General features: G+C 41.2%; 1 protein-coding gene across 2 annotated transcripts in view; it reads right to left on the bottom strand.

Annotated features, from left to right (window-relative positions):
• Positions 1-10,364: 10,364 nt before the first annotated feature.
• The window catches only part of ESF1 (ESF1 nucleolar pre-rRNA processing protein homolog), a 43,265-nt gene continuing 36,645 nt past the window's right edge, over positions 10,365-16,984 (bottom strand). For both annotated transcript variants that reach the window (XM_066609701.1, XM_066609611.1), the window contains exons 12-14: positions 15,481-15,545; positions 12,173-12,319; positions 10,365-11,205 (exon numbers count right to left, since the gene is read on the bottom strand). In XM_066609701.1, coding sequence (XP_066465798.1) covers positions 10,918-11,205; positions 12,173-12,319; positions 15,481-15,545 — 500 coding nt within the window. In that variant the 3' untranslated portion in view covers positions 10,365-10,917. The remainder of the gene's footprint in view (positions 11,206-12,172; positions 12,320-15,480; positions 15,546-16,984) is intronic.

The raw sequence follows: 16,984 nt of genomic DNA, 5'->3' as shown, positions 1-16,984 counted from the left end.
GTTTACCTCTGCTCGTCTGATCTTTTCCTTTGTGTTATTAAATAAATCAAAACCTCTTGTGGTTCCAACCTGTAACATATGATCTCTGATCGCCTGACCTACGCACTCGGTAATCGCCATAATAGTTGCCAACTTTGGGGGGAAACGGCTTGACACCAAATTGTCTTTTAAAACACACACACTGGAGTTACATGCATGGTCCAGTTTTTTAAAATACTGGGTCAAAGTCTTTTTCAGGGCTGATCACGACTTGCTGCTAAAGGGGCTGTTGACTGATTCAACGTTAACCCCTTGCCTAGTACTATTTTATTAAAAAAAAAACTCAACAGATGGGCCTTGAGGTCGATCTACAAGGAGCTCCCTCTCCTGAAGTTATCAGCAGACTTGTGAAAACCAGACTATATGATATAGAAAGGCAAGAGATTCTAGGCGCAGCACAGAAAAAATGTTCCCCTCTGAATTTTCAACTTACGTAAAATTACAAGTGGTCAACAACCAAAATATCTGTCCCTCCTAATGCATCCCCTGGAGAGAAGGGCCTTTACCTTGGCACGTTGTAATGTGACCCCCTCTAACGACTTACATGGCAGATTTAGAATCGCCTTCTGGGAAGATCGTTTATGTAGCTGCAATTTAGGCGAAGTAGAATCATCCACACACATTATGTTGCACTGTCCCAGATATCAAGCGCTAAGACAGCAATTTCTCCCTTGCTCCATGCTAAAACAGGGCATTCTGAAAAAGCTATAATTCAATTCCTTCTAGCAGGTGATGTAGAGCATACAACCCTCTCAGTCGCACAGTTCCTAAATTTGAGTAATCTGAATCGAGCCAAGCTTTCTGTACCACTGAGTAGATTACATCTTGGCAATATCTGCAGAGTAACTGATTGTTTTCTGTCTTTTAAATAATTCATGTTTGTATGTAAAATGTAATGTATATTCGTATCTGTGTGTACACGTAGGTGTGCACATATACATATATTTGTGTACTACTTAGGTTTATATTCTCTCTACGGTTTCTGTACAGAGTCTTCACCTATCAAATGTTTATGACTGTTGACTAAATCACGCACATATACGTACATATACAACATTTACATGGTAGGTACTTCTTAGCATATGCTGTTTATGAATAGGGCTATATAGCTGCTATTTTAGTGCGTTTTCCAACTTAATACAGAAGTCTGTTTCTTTATGTTTGCAGGTGAAGGTTTGTATGGCTTTCACTTTTCTGAAGATCTAACCTGCCAGGTGGAGTGTATGTTAGCTTGACAGCACAACTTACTTTACTAGACCAAAGTCTGTAGGCTACAGATCCTAGTTAAAAACGGGATATGCAGGAGAACAAGAAGGGAACAACGACATGTGCTATCCATAGAAGACAACAATTTGTGACTCCACCTTTTATATAGGAAGCTGCCTTACGTATAGGTGCCTCCCTGTGTTCATGAATCTGGTATCTGTGGTTTCATGTATTCACAGATATGGGGACCCCCCACCCTGCATCCATGACTGTTGTTTTTGTTTTGCAGTGATGGAAGCAAGGGGATTTCTTGTTTTCAATGGAATCTTTTTGCTTAACTGAAGAAAGGGATATGCAGGCAATTAGAGAGAGACTAATTGCATGCATGCTAGAGAGAGACTAACAGGAAGAAGGACCATTTTTGCTTCCTGTTAACATTCCTCTCTGTAGCACCAGGCAACCAGCCCATGTCCCATTCTTCAGTTAAGCCACAATGTTCCTTTATTAGCAAAAAACACCTGTGCTTCCACCACAGCTAAATAAAAACAAAGATAATGGGTGCGGATGTAGGTGCAGGGGGCACTATTTATATAGAATTCCCCTGTATCCCTGGTTTCCATGTCTGCAGGGAAGGCCGGAATGGAACATCAGCAGATACAAGGGAGCACTTTTATCGCGTCAAACCGCTGATCCACCTTAGCTCAGGGTTGATGACACAGACTGGCAGTAACTCTCCAAGGTTTCAGACAGGAGTTTTTCTCTGCCAGACCTTGAGATGCTCCAGCATTGAATCTGAGTCCCTTTTCACGCAAAGCAGATGCTCTTCCACTGACCTGCAGGCCACATGTTATGTACCCTTCTGGGGTTCCATCAGACAAGAAAAAGAACAGCTGTTGGAACCGGTGTATCTCCTCAGTAAATGTTCCCAATGTGTTCTGATGAAACCTTTGTCAGTGGACTGCAGTATTTACAAGTAGTTTCCATACAGACCAATTCCCTGTGAAGTCTTTCCCAAAGACAGTGAACTGGTCTTGAAAAAAGTTAATATTTTCTTGAAATCAATTTCATTTAAATACATTGGGAATATCTATTAAAGAAAACACCAGTTCTGGCAGCTCTCCTTTTTCTTTTGTGGCCTGATTTGCAGCAACTTTTGTACCTCTTTGCTTCTTTTCAGTCAGATAAAACCTTTTGGGGTTATCAGGTCACTCTCTTCAGTACCTGACATCTCATTGATCTCAAACAGGGTTATCTTATACCGTTGAGCAACTTATATAGTTGTTAGTGATAGTAACACTTCACTTCACTTACCTTACTCACTCTTCCTAATACAGGTCGTGCCTCCTTATCCACTGACGTTCCATTCCAGAAGCCCCAGTGGATAAAAAAAATGGATACCAAATCCATGGAAAAATTGCTTTAAAGACCCACTTCCAGGTTTCTTGCTCTTCCATTGTCACCCCAGAATACATTGGTATAGATACTATACCGCATTCAGCCACTAGATGGGGTGAGTAATGGCATCAAATGGAATTGAATTATTCAATTAGATTCAGTTATTCACCCCATTTAGTGACTGAATGCAGTATAGCATTTATACCAATGCATTCTGAGGTGACAATGCAGGAGCAAGAAACCCTGAAGTGGGTCTTTAAAGCTGTTTTTCCACTGATTTGGTGGAAAGCTATCTTTAACGCCAAGAAGCTTGCAACCAGTGCGGTTTAACAGTGCAAAGATAGGAAATGGAATTTTGGTGCTATTTTTCCTTGTTATCAGTGGTGAGTTAAATCAGTGGATGCCAAATCAGTGGATACCAAGGTCGCCACCTGTTTGTAGACTGGATGTGAGTGTAACTAAGATGTGTCTGTCTAGTTAAGATTATTACCTTGAGCACGACATGCTGGTTCAGGCCCCTTCTAGCTCTGATGTGCTTTTCTTCTTCTTCTTCCATCTATAAATATGGGAATGGATCCATGTGAATTGTACTGGCTGTCCAGATCACACTAAAATATTTGTATGACAGCTGCAGAACTGGACATGTGAAAGTCTTAACTGGTGAGTAGGAGGCACTTGCTCATTAGTAATACTCAGTGGGGAAAAACAGTGTGGCTGGGGAAACTGTTACCAAGAAACTGTTACTAAGGCTGCAATAATATACACACATTCCTGAGAGTAAGTCCCAGGACTTAACTCAACGGGCCTTACTTCTGAGTAGACATATATAGGATTGTGTTGTAATTCTCTTCAGATTTCTTTTGACATACATTTAACAGTGAAAGCCAAAAACAGAATGAAAATATCTGCATAGCTAGCTAACATTATGAAAGATTAAATAATGTCAAGGGGCTTGATAATAAGTGGTAGTTTCAAATGCCCATGAGGACAAGGATTTGTCATGGCACATGGAACATAAATCAAGTGTGTTTTCTGCATTTCCTTAAAATAAAGTTTCTCCCTAAAGCTCTGCCATGAACACATTCCAAATAAATTCTAAGCTGGCCAAGTCCAAATATCTGTGGTTGCTCCAACATTATCATGTTTCAGATACAAATGATTAAACCTTGCCCAGGAGTTTCCATAAGCCAGTGCCTTTAAAATGAGATAGTCCAACAATCCTCTATGTACCATAAAAGGTGCAATTTCAGAGCATTCTTAAACCAATTTAAGTCTTTTATATTCATTTTCCTTGCACCCATCCCTCCCAAAATGTAGGATTATGGGGAGAGCTATACAGTATGTGTTTGTTTTACTTGAAGATGCATGTGATATAAATCTTTTTCAATAAATAAATGCTAAAATACTTCTATATTGTTTTCAACAACAACAAAAATTTCACAAAGCAGTTTATGTAGCAAAAGCAATGAAAAGGTGGTTCCCTGTCTCAAGGGACCTTATAATATAAAAAGATTCAGATGAAACACTACCAAGCAGCCACTTGAGAAGATGTAATGCTGGGGTGAAGTTGCTCTCCCCTGCTAAAAACTAGAGGAGAACCACTTTCAAAAGTGCACTTTACCAATTTAACAGCTATGGCCAACCAAACAATTTGCATTGTTGTTTCATTGACCCAACCTCCCCATTTTCAGCTGGGCTTCCTGAGATCCCTACAGTGAGGAAGCCCATTCACAAAGGCAAGGAAACTACTTGGGTGTCCCTTCCTCAGCATCACTGGAGTGCTGAAGAAGGGGCAGCAGTCAATCATTCCTCTTCCAATCCATAACTCTTCCTGCACAAGGAAGAAGAAACAGGAGTGATCATGGATGGTGCTGTCTCCTCAGCATTGTTGGAGTGGGTGAGAGAGAGACATCCATTGCACTGAGATCCCCCGATGTGTGCCGAATACCGTGGTTAGGCTGGAATCTGGTACCCCAAGTATAGAGATGTCGATGTGGCTAAATACCTTGCATTATTTCTTGAAGATTCTGTTAAGACAGTGTAATTTTACTCATTTGATATTTTGGATCCCTTTATAGGCTCCTGGGAAAAGAAGTGCCTGGATTACTTTAATTTTTGCATCTTTCCCCTGAGTCTTTAACAATGATGAGCCTGGGAGACGCAAAAGAAATTTTGCGTCAGAGGTTGGTGGATCTTGAAATGAGATCTGCGAGAGCCAGACTTTCTACATATGTTTTTCTTGGGGATCAAGCTCTTATGCTTTGTCCTGCCAGGTATTTTTATAACATCGTTATTCCAAAATTCAGGATTGCTTTTACTAAAACCAGGTGCAATGCACTCCTATCAGCAGTTCTTTTGGGGCGTTACGCAAAGCGTCCTTATTCAGAGAGACTGTGCCCCTGCCATAATAATGTGGTGGAGACAACTGCCCACATTATTCTGCAATGTTCAAATTATGATGATTTGCGATATAAATTTATTTCCCCGGTTTTTGGCGCTGTAACGGGAATGCAGGTGGAGGAGCAGCTTGCCTTTCTGCTGTCTGATGTAAATCCTGATATATCGCTCAGGGTGGCCCGTTTCTGTCATGCTGCACAGTTGATAAGAAAGAAAATTGAACATAAGAACATAAGAACATAAGAACAGCCCCACTGGATCAGGCCATAGGCCCATTTTGAGAGTATAAATTGATGATTTTATGATTTTATATATGTGTAAAGGGATGTTGGTTTTAATTTTGTGTATTTTGTTGTGTTGTTTTGTGACTAGCTGGTCGGATGACCGTTAATAAAGTATCTATCTGCACTGAGATCATTCCATTTTGCCAATGTGATTAGGAAAACAGAGAGAAGCAATCTTAGAGGGCACCTCTTAGCATTGATGGGGCACTGAAAGGCAACTCTGCTGCGCCATGCAGGGCAATGGGGTGGAAGCATGCATAGATGCAGGCACCAAAGAGGGCCAGAATTTACCTTGGCCTAAGGCACCTCAAGCCCTGCCATCAGCACTACTGGTGACCATTTACCATTGAGATGGAATTGTGACATTGTTCAGAGTATATACATTTAAGCTGAAGGATGACCTTGGCTTTGACTAAGCAGTTGGTGCATTGTTGGGATCCAACCCACCTTTCTGGGGAAAAGATTTCATGGTGGACAGAATACAACATCCAGAATAAAAGAAGAATGGGGACTACTAAGGAGGTTGTGACTTCCTATAGACTTCTTTAGGAAGGTACACCAGATTTTCTATTTAGTTGCAGTGTTTGTCTTTTACCTGATTGCCATTGCCTTGTAAAAACAGTGCACAAGCCATCCATCACTGAAGTCTTCTTGCATATATTGAAATATGCATCTTCTTGAAATAAACTATGCTTTAATCTGCTGTTTTAAACAGCTTTCAGTGGAGAGCTTGAGGCTATATACCCATGATCTAAGCTACTAGAGTTGTTTTTTGGGTACCTCTATAAATCTGGGCTTCCCACCATGCAACTGGAATTGAGGATCTCTAAGGTGGCCCCTCCCCTCTTCCTGGTTGTAACCTTAGTGAAGGCAGGAATTAACACCATTTTATTTTCCTGCATAAAGGGCGAGTTGGAGAAAGAAGAGGGCCAAGTGCAGAAATTCCTTTCCTCTCCCTCCACAGCACCCTCAGCATGAATGGCACTCACTCATCTTTATGTTGGCATCCTTCAGTCTTGGAAGACTATGGTATCGTGCTCTGAATAGTGGTTCTGGAACAGTGTCCTCTCCAGTGCACAAAGCCTGGGTAAAGTAGATATGGAGGATAGACTGTTACCCTTGCAGCAAATCCCCCTCTCCACGTCACTGAAATGGTCCAATGGAAAGGCAGAAGCCAATACGGTTGGTTCCAGCGGTGTCACAGGAGTTGCCAGAACATGATTGTGTTCAGCCATGAACTGCCTCAGGGACTCCGGCTCCGAATTTTGCCTTGAGGTTGACTCCTGAAGCCTTTTCCATAACTGGATGTAGCCACAAGGCAGTGGAGGTTTGGGATCAGAGTTTTCCTTCTCTCAGATGAGCTGCCTTCCCAGGCTAATGAGTCCCATCTACCTGGTGGCTGTTTATTCACCTCTTGCGACAAGTACAGCCAAACTGAGGGCCTATTCTTATCCCCAGTCCCTAGGGGAGACACTCATCTTATTCTGGCAATAATGTAATAAGAACACTAGTGCAATAATATATGCTTTTAAAGATTTGTGTGGTGATAGAAATGTAATTTTATAAAATCAAATCTAGTTAAGGGAGCAAAAGAAATGCCACTACTGGTATGCAGCCAGGGGCACAAGTTGCTCTGTTATTATCTCAAGTGTTTCCATCTTTCAGTAAATGGGTAGTTCACATATAAATGCACTTTGTGGTATCATCTGAGTCTGGTCCAACAAGAAGCTGACGGAACATACCAAGATCCAGGTCTACAGAGCTTGCGTGCTGAGTACACTTCTGTACTGCAGCAAGTCATGGACTCTTTGTTCACAACAGGAGAAGAAGCTGAACGCTTTCCACATGTGCTGCCTCCGACGCACCATCGGTATCACCTGGCAGGACAAAGTTCCAAACAACACAGTCCTGGAATGAGCTGGAATCCCCAGCGTGTATACACTGCTGAAACAGAGATGCCTGCATTGGCTTGGTCATGTCGTGAGAATGGGCGATGGTTGGATCCCAAAGGATCTCCTCTATGGAGAACTTGTGCAGGGAAAGCGCCCTACAGGTAGACCACAGCTGCGCTACAAGGATATCTGCAAGAGGGATCTTAAGGCCTTAGGAGTGGACCTCAACAGGTGGGAAACCCTGGCCTCTGAGCGGCCTGCTTGGAGGCAGGCCGTGCAGCATGGCCTTTCCCAGTTTGAAGAGACACTTGGCCATCAGTCTGAGGCAAAGAGGCAAAGAAGGCCCATAGCCAGGGAGACAGACCAGGGACAGACTGCACTTGCTCCCAGCGTGGAAGGGATTGTCACTCCCAAATTGGCCTTTTCAGCCACACTAGATGCTGTTCCAGAACCACCATTCAGAGCGCGATACCATAGTCTTTCGAGACTGAAGGTTGCCAACACTGCAGCTTTCCTTGCTCCTGAGGTGGAGAACTGTATATGCTAAACATTGACTTTCTTAGGACAGATGTGGAAAAAGAGATCACTGCAGCGGTGAGCTACAGTGATCTGTTCTGTCAGGACCTGAGAATAGCAGCTGCTAATCAGTTTGATAAAAAGGTAGGAGGGTTACACGATTCTTTTCCTTTGGCTTGCAGCCAAGCCTCTATTGGGGAATCTGTTATCAAGCATGTTTTTTGAAACAAGTGAAATGTGCACGTGGGGGTGGGGGAGGACTTGTGTGTGTGTGCAGGGACCAAGCACAGTGGCTCATAGCACAGCTTAATGGAATGATGTGAAATGGAGGAGGAAGATCAGATTAAAAGATGCAAGAATAAATAGCTTTTATTGTGGGGTTAAGAATACAACAACTGGGAAGGGGAATAAAAAAATAAAATGCAGTGCAGTGCACACAACTAGGCCCTAAACACCAATGGTTTCTAGGCAGAAGGAAAGAGAAAATTAATATAAGAAAAAGGAAGCATGTAATGGTGAAAGTGGAGGTGAGGAGAAAGAATTGGGAGCAGGACATCGGGAAGCCAGGAAAGTTACCAACCAACAGTATAGGTGTTTGAAAGGAGATTGATCTGAGCATCCCCCTTGAATAGCTGCAGTGACAAGAGAATCCATCTGAAAAGGAAACCTGGGCATTATCTTCGGGCTTCAGACTTACTGAAAAGTAGACTAAAGAACCCTAGACTCAGACAGAACATTGAACATGTGGTCAATTTGACTGTGTACAGGACAGAAGATAGTTTCCTCACAAACTATCAGGGTTGCCAAGGGCCAAGTTTACCTATCCATCTCTGCAGAATAGGAGAGCACAGATTGTGGGGCTAGGGTGCCAAGATGCAGCAGTTTCAAAGGTGGAGTGAAAAGCAGAAAGCGGCTTGAAGAGCAAACATGTGAGGGCTCCCCATAGCTGGGGAGGGAGGTGAGGCAAGGAAGCAGAGATTTTTTCCTGGGGGAAAGGATCCATGGGGGCAGCTCAGCCAGCACTGGAACAGCGCCTTGCAAAACCACTCAGAGGAAGGGTGTGGAAAGAAGGGGAAAAGGTTGGACAGTGAAGGGAGCAGTCCAATACTTGTCATGGATGCTGGTAGGCAGTAATTCTTGGGTGGTAAAGGGAATGGGGTCCCTTTACTTGATGCAGCGTTATCAAGTAAAGGGATCTTGATGCAGCATCAGCAGATCTTAGAGCAATTCACAAAGCAACAATAGCAAGAATGGGAATTAGCAGATGACAATGACAGGAGGATCTGGGACCCTGCATTTTATACTCAAAGCATCCACCAGAGAGCACAGCGGGGTGAAATCAGGGCCTCTGAAATCATTGTTATTCAATGAGCCTTGGTGGTCCATCCCCAAGGCAAGATGGGAACAACTCTATTGTTCTGTACCCTACCACAGGTGTCCCAGCAGATGATTGTTTGAGGCCCAAGTGTCCATTAACAGGCAACTCTTGGTTAAATGTACCATGAAACTAGAGAGGGAAGTTAGAGTTGAAGTCACATGCTTTGTATAACTAATGACTTTGTTTACTGCAGAGTTAGGACATCCCCCAAGATGCGGCATTGTTTACCAATTCAAATCTGCTGACCAGCTAAGTGCAACTGGTAATGGAATTTTCAAAAAAGATAAAGAAAGGAAGGCAAGTCTTCTCTTAAGTTAGAGAACTACAATAGGGTAATGGCAGCTGCTTGGGAAAATCAAAATTTGGACTTTCCTTTAAGGCCTATGGGACCCAAGGCTTCCATGTCATCAATTCAAATGCCATGAGTCTGTCCTCGCTTGATGCTAACCTGGCAGGCACCCAACATCATGTACACATGTATCTAAGGAACATGTCAGGCAACTGATCAGGCACCAAGGTGGAGCACAGATGCTTTAAATCAGTGGTTCCCAAACTTTTTCAGCTGGTTGCTCACTTGACCTACTGGGCCATTGGGCATGGCTCCTCATTAGGGCTACAATTCTATACATTGTACTGTACAGGGTGGTGAGTTTTTAATGCGGATTCTGTGGCTCCCCTGGCTGGTTTCCATGGCTCCACAGGGAGCCACGGCTCACAGTTCAGGAACCACTGCTTTAAATAAAATTAATATCAGTGGCAGGTCGGCTGTAGGACAAACAAATCCCTTCAATGAAGTAGTGCACCTGGACAACCCCAGTAAAGAAAAAAATTAACTGCATAAACTTGGAAAGACATTCTTTTTCTTTCCACTCAAGCTGTGACAGAAGATGTTCACCACCCATCTAGATTTACATGATAGCAAATACTCTATCTCATGACTAATTCGTATAGTCATGAGAAAACAAAAACCAGTAGGGTCTGTTTTATGGAAGACACGCTTTTGGAGACACAGAGTTATATAGCAATTTAGGAATGTATCTAGCCTTTTAAATGCTTGGGATTTACAGTAAATGCTTTTTTGTGTCTAGTACTGTACAGAGCAATTTAATATGCTGCATCTTAACTCAAGAATTTAACTGAGAACTGTGATACTCAGAAAGGTAAAACAAACTTGTTAAGCCCAAGCTTCTGGGAGAAAAAAAGAACAGAAGTTTTGGATTGTGATTAATTCAAAAGAAAAAAAAATCATCAAAATGCTTTGATGTCAAAGCTCCAGGTTTTTTAAATTTAGCCTCAATTTTAAGTTTGCAAACATTAAAAAGCGCTATGCAAGCTCTACTGAATCTTTATATACATGTACAAAAGGTATTACCCAATAACTAAAATAAACCAATAATTAAAATTTTGTTTACAATTGTACAGATCATATATTCAAGTTATTCATGCAATCTTGTCAATTAATCCATTTTACTTACATACTTGTTTAACTCTGAATTACTAAGCATTAAAAAAAAGCTTATCTGAGGTTCATGTCAATTCTTGAGGCTCAACACCATCAGCCGTCATACAAAAACTAAGTTGTTTTTTATGAAACCAAGCTACATCAAATGCCTTCAAGTATATTAAATATGTTTCTAATGTAACTTGTTTTCAGTTCATTGGCAAGCACTTTGCCTTGTCTTAGCAAAAAAGAAGAAGAAAAAAGGGCCATCATAAATAAGATGGTGTTCATCCCAAAGCCAGCACTCGCTTGGATTTCTTCAAAGTCCTTAGTCTTCAAAGTCTCACTTTCAGAATTAGGAGATTCTACTTATTTAATTTTCTGTTTCTTCCTTGCTTGAAACTGTTCTGTTTTATTCTTGACAGATTTTATTAACATTGATAATGCAGGATCGATGGATTTTTTGATAGCAGTTTTCTCCTCTGCCACAATCTCCTGCATCTCAGCTGCCTTCGTAAGTTCCTGCTCTCTTCTGCGAGCTTTCTCCTCCAGAATCTTTTCCACTGCTTTTGTTTTCTTAAAGTTTGGATCTGAAGGATCCAGATTAAACAGATGGGACGTATACATGGCTTGGAATCTGGCATCGGCAACATTCACCTAGGGCCAGAAGGACAAACATACTTAGGTTGTAACAATGAAAAATTAAGACACTCGTTCATGCATCAAATCAATTTCCTAACAAGGAATATAAAGTTCAACAGCCTTCTATTTTAAATTATTTCCCCCTTCACCTGCCTCAGAACAGTTATCTATGAAGCAGCTTTAAGCAAAAGGCAGGAAGACACCTGTGCAGTTCCTCTTCCATGAATATAGACTATAACTGCTCTTTACAAAGTTGAAATGACAGAAGTAGCACTTACATGCAAGCACTGTGTGGCTATGAATGAAACTAGACAAAACTCAGTTTTGGTCTGGGAGGGAACATGCCAAATAAAAACAAAATTCCAAGTCAAATCCTTTTATCTCTCCCAAACTTTAAACTTCTTGAAATGTCTGCAATCATATACTACATGAATTTGTTTTTAACCAGTCAAGGAACTGGAAAATATTTATCCAATGTGACCAAAACCAAGGTGACTGCTTTGGTACTATCCACCTCCTCTGCTGGATCAAGTTAAAACTACACCTGTAGTTAGTGCTATATGTTGCATGTACCTCCAAACACAAGAACTAATGGCAAAAGAATGTTCGGTTACTCAGCATAACATGCAGAAAGCAAAAGCCCACAGCCCAAATAAGGAGACGCTTTCGTATCATTCCAAGAACACCACATTAACTAGGTCTTATGTGAGCATGAAAGCCATAAACTAATCCTTAGAAATATATCCAAAGAACAGCAGATGAACCCATAAAAAACAAGCAGCATACAAAACGTTCCACATGTCTGTGCAAAATAGGATGCTTTTGCATCATGATTTATAATTAATTTCGTTACTGTCCTTTTTGAAAAAAAAGAGTAAACATATTTTAATGTATACAAAAACAAGGTTATTGATCCACTTCAAACTTAAAATGACTTGCATTTTTAAATTGCATTTCAGAACTAGGATGCTCATGGAGTTACCTGGAAGTCATCTGTCAGCAGTTCCTTCTTTTTCATTAATAGCTTCTTTTTCTTTTTGCCCAGGTTCTGCTGTTCCACTATCTTGTCATAATTGAAGTGTCTCCTTTCATCTTCTTCCTCATCCATCACCAGCAAAGCCATTTCGGCCTGCTACAATCAGAACAGATAGGATCTGTTTGCACAACATTTCACAGAATATGGGTTGCAGATGTTACCCTGTCTCATCTAAAGATGCAGTCACTAATGCACAACAGGAACAGCTATAATTGCCTATTGGTTTACAAAACATTTTTATTGGCAATGATGTGAGTACTTTACAATAAAGCACAAACGATTAAGAGCATCACTCTCACTTCAGTGAAGCTGGACCAACTGCTCTGAGGCAAATAGCTAGGATTTGTTTATTGCACTTTTAACTCATCCCCTTTTTTTAAGCTTATCAATTCAAGCTTAGAGAGACTTGGAAGACCGTGATGAAATTGAAATTTCTTCAGTTAAATGTCATTGTGTGTAAGATAACTTCTCTGAGCAATTTTAGCTACATACTTCATATGTTGAGCCAATTGGCTGGAAGACAACATGGTGGAATGGGGCTGAGCCTTGGGTGCACTTCTTCAACACACAGAGAAAACTGCATGCTACTCCAGTGGTGTGTATATTCTAGATCACATGCAACATACTATATGTATGTATGTGGTTTGTGATGCACTGTGAGCCAAAACATTGTCCCTATACTCTGCCTTTTGCAGGGCTAAATGCAGGGACTGGGTGGGTGAGAGAACCAAATATAACAGCCATAGTGGCAGGTTTTATGACACCATGGCTGTGAGACCATATATTATGCCGAAACATTTCAGTGCATTTTAAACAGTTGTTTGTACTTTCCATTCTGTTCTAGCAAAACTTTATTCTGTTGGCCAGTAATCAAGTCTCATTAATGTCCAAGGTTTTAAAAGGAAGACAGTCGGCCAATTTTTTTTAAAAAGTGAAAACAGCACACGTCTAGGACCACATGTCACTGATAAAGTAGCTGAGGTTGCTTGCACTGATTACAAACACAAACATCAAAAGAATTTTCTGTTCTGTAGTTGAAGGGAAACTGATTCACTACCCTATTATTATTTTAATCTCAAGATAAACAAAGGAGTGTTTTTATAATATATAAAAAGAAAATATATGCCACTGTGGCAAAAACAGCAGCATGCAATGTAATATGCAAATGTAGCTTCAGAATGATTATGTGATAAGCAACCTTGTGCACTAGACAGGAATGACAAGAATTCTACTTATTATGAATATAGCACACAAAAGGCATAATCCCCAGCACAAATGACCTTGCCACAAATCCCACTGAAAGCCTATTCACATTTTCAGCATATAGTGTCCGCCTGAACACACCGTGGGTGAGGGACTGTGTGCCTACCACCTCCACACATTTATCACATCAAAAAGGCATCTTTTTCTATACACGTGTAAACACACACACACACCTTGCTACTATTCTCCTCTACTCAGGTAACAGGGAGAAAGACTGTCTAGCACTTGCAGAAACAGATGAATGTTGTTTTCTACATTTAGACAGTATGGAATGTGTTTAGAGACAGATGAAGATGGAGGCAGGATGGGTAGATGGACAATCCTTTGCTCCCTGCAGTCATAAGTTCTCCAAAAGTATGAATAGGCCTTGAAACAAACAACAATGTGAATGGAAGAACTGTGTAAGATTACAGCAGCCTATTCATTTTGGCTACAAAAGCACTAAAAAAGCTTGATGAAAATCCATGTGGTGCTGAAGTCATTGTGTGCAAAGGTTTCCATATACAGGGACTGCATTTTCACAAGCAATAGATTTTTGAAGGACCTTCAAAATGTGTGTTCTGCCTAGAGATGTAGACTGAAAGCATGTTATACTATTGTTTTCACTGGGGATTAACTAATGGTCTATTTAAATACTATAGACAACATATGGAAAGAGCTAAAACATTCACATGCAACAAACATAATGCTTGAAAGCTGCCGCCTTTGAGTGTCATCCCAAACATGTGCAGCATCTCCACATCAGTAACGCACATTAACCACGCCATGTGGAGTATCATTATGCGGAAACACTTTTTCCAATGACCTTTCCATGGAGGCTTAATGTTTAGATTTATTCAGACAGTTTGGAGAACTCTTTGGAATATTTTGCAAATATTCAGAGGACACTTCAGAGTTATGAAGGAGGGATGCTGAGGGGCTTCTTAAAGATGTACCAGATGTGACTCCAACTCACATGTTGAGACACAACTAAACTAATTGTTGTCAACAAGTCCTACCCATATTACATGATGCAACAGCATCATTGCATAGAGTGGGGCCATCCTTGGGGAGGACAGGGGAACGACAACAAAGTCATGTTAGCCAGTCTGTGACCCGATAGTGTGCTTTTTCTCCCCCAAGAGAACTGTGCAGTAGCAGGACAGAACTTAGTAGAAAACTGGATTATGGCTTTGCATCCTCCTTACACCCTCCAACATTAGTGTATAGCTTAATTAGTCTATTAAGATGACACTGAAGAAAGTGGAGCCACAGATTATCTTGAGAAACAGTTTGCTGCCTCCGTATTCATTTGTTCCCTCCTCTTCTTTTGACTGAGAAGTAGAAAGCACAGCATGGGTCTTGAAAGATTGAAGAGCCAAGTAACTGAAGTGATTCTACTTCTGGTCGCCTTAGCTGGGACAGAATCAGAATCTGTTATGTCCTACACTGTACAAGAGCCTGCAGACTCCGACAGGCCCAACCAATTCGCTCCTGAAGCTGTACTTGCAATACAGCGGGTAGCATGAATCAACCAACCAAGCAATTTGCTGCCTACAATGATGAAGGGGCCTCTAAGGAAGCCCATTTGTGGATAGGGAGGATAGGAGACTGAGCATTCCCCCTCCCCCCCACCACAGCATTGAAGAAGGGGAGCTGTCTGATTGGTCCTCCCTCTTTCCCTGACTTATCCTGGTTGGGGAAACAAAGAAAAACAAGTTTGGATGATGCTTCCCATGCTAAAATGCTAGAGGAGAGGGAACCTCTGCTGAAATGGCTGTTCTCCATTTCCCCAACCTGCCTTGGTAGCACAGCCCAAGACAACTCAGCAGGGGAGGGGGGGGGACAAAAAAATGCATGTGTGTAGGCACAAATGGGGGGCAGGACTGAGAAGGTTCCTGAGATCTGGAGGTGACCATGAACAGAGAAGTAGCATTAACATACGTACTAACTTGAAGAATCATATTCCTATACCTAAATTTTAATGCTATATGTAGTATGTTCTCTTCTACCTGATGCTTTTCCATGTCAGCTTCCTTTTCTTCAGTACCTTCTTTCTTGGACCTTTTCTTCAAACCTAATTGTAAGTATAACAGAAAAACACAACTATTAAAATATGCAGAAACACAGGACAACAGGAAAGCATGATTTCTCTCCCTTCAAATGCCAGCTTCAAGGACACATTGAAACTTATGTGCTGAAAATGAGTTGTGTTTGTTCTGTTTGTTTCTGTATTTAAAATTATTTTAATAATTGGAAGCTTTGGGTATTTCTTTGGAGAAGAAGAGACTGGGTGTAATTTTTAAGTAAATGAATAAAACCAAGATCTTCATAGAGCTTTCTTCAGCCAGAACCTTCTAAATTTATGTAGAGGGAGATATCAATAGCAAAGGATAATGAAGGTCTTCTCCAGTGTTCTCTCATCCAAATGATGGCTCTGAAAACCATTGGTATGATTCAAGCATCACAGCTCTGACAAGTTTCCCACGACGAGTGCTTTTCCCATGACGAGTGCTACTTAAACCTAAATAATCCTGTTAAAATAATTGCATATTGACTGGGATCTACAGCATTGTCATTGGTGGCTCATTCCTACATGGGTTTTTTTTGCAGCAGCCCATTACAACCTTGGAGACTTTCTGTGGAAATACCACATTATAAACAAGAGGCTGCCATCAGACGGCAAATATCCCATGTTCATTCATAAAGCAGCAAATTCTGCCTGTGAACAGTCTGGGTGGGGCAGAGTCTGAATCTTGGCCAGTGTTTAGAGAAGTAACATTTAAAAAAATTACAAACGCAACCTAAGTGCAGTGGGATTTAGTTCCAGATGAGTTTAGAATTAGGGTACTTAAACAGTTACTGAAGCAACCATTTCGTTAAAAAATGTACTTATTCCAAGCCTTAAGTACAGAAACAGGTATGAAGAACTTTTAGTCGTGTATTGAAAAAACTGAGTCAAAAGGCTCCAAGGCCCAAAGTTTAATTTCAGAATATCTCCTCAATCTTGCTTGCCTGCATGAGCTCACATCTTTCTCCTGTATGAATGTCCTGGATAACATTTCCCAGATCTTTTTGTGCCAAGTACTTTTTTTTAAGAATTACAGAATAGTTGTCTTCCTCTAACTCCAGGTGTTATGAAGCGATGTTAACTAATCCTATTTTCTATTCAGATCTTCTCACCCTTTCCAAGAATTTGAAAGGATGAATCTACTCAGCTCTCTCTCTCTCTCTCTCTCTCTCTCTCTCTCTCTCTCGTTTTCAATGGGATATCCAATGACCCCAGTATAAATTAAGGAATTCACCTTGGCTTGCAGGGCTAAGGAGAAGTTAACAAATGCACACCTTCATGGACAGCATTTTCTAGCCCCCTGGGGATTAGGATAGGTTTCCAATTTCCTTGTTAAAAACGGGTTGATGGTCTTTTTTTCTGCAATCAAGAATATAGAACCTGCTTGGCCAGAGCCAACTTTGGCTAGGTTTGTAGGAAACCTATTGTACTTCCTTCTGAAATCT

Source organism: Tiliqua scincoides, chromosome 1 (assembly GCF_035046505.1).
Source record: "Tiliqua scincoides isolate rTilSci1 chromosome 1, rTilSci1.hap2, whole genome shotgun sequence".
NCBI lineage: Eukaryota > Metazoa > Chordata > Lepidosauria > Squamata > Scincidae > Tiliqua > Tiliqua scincoides.
This window is presented reverse-complemented; position numbering and strand designations above follow the sequence as displayed.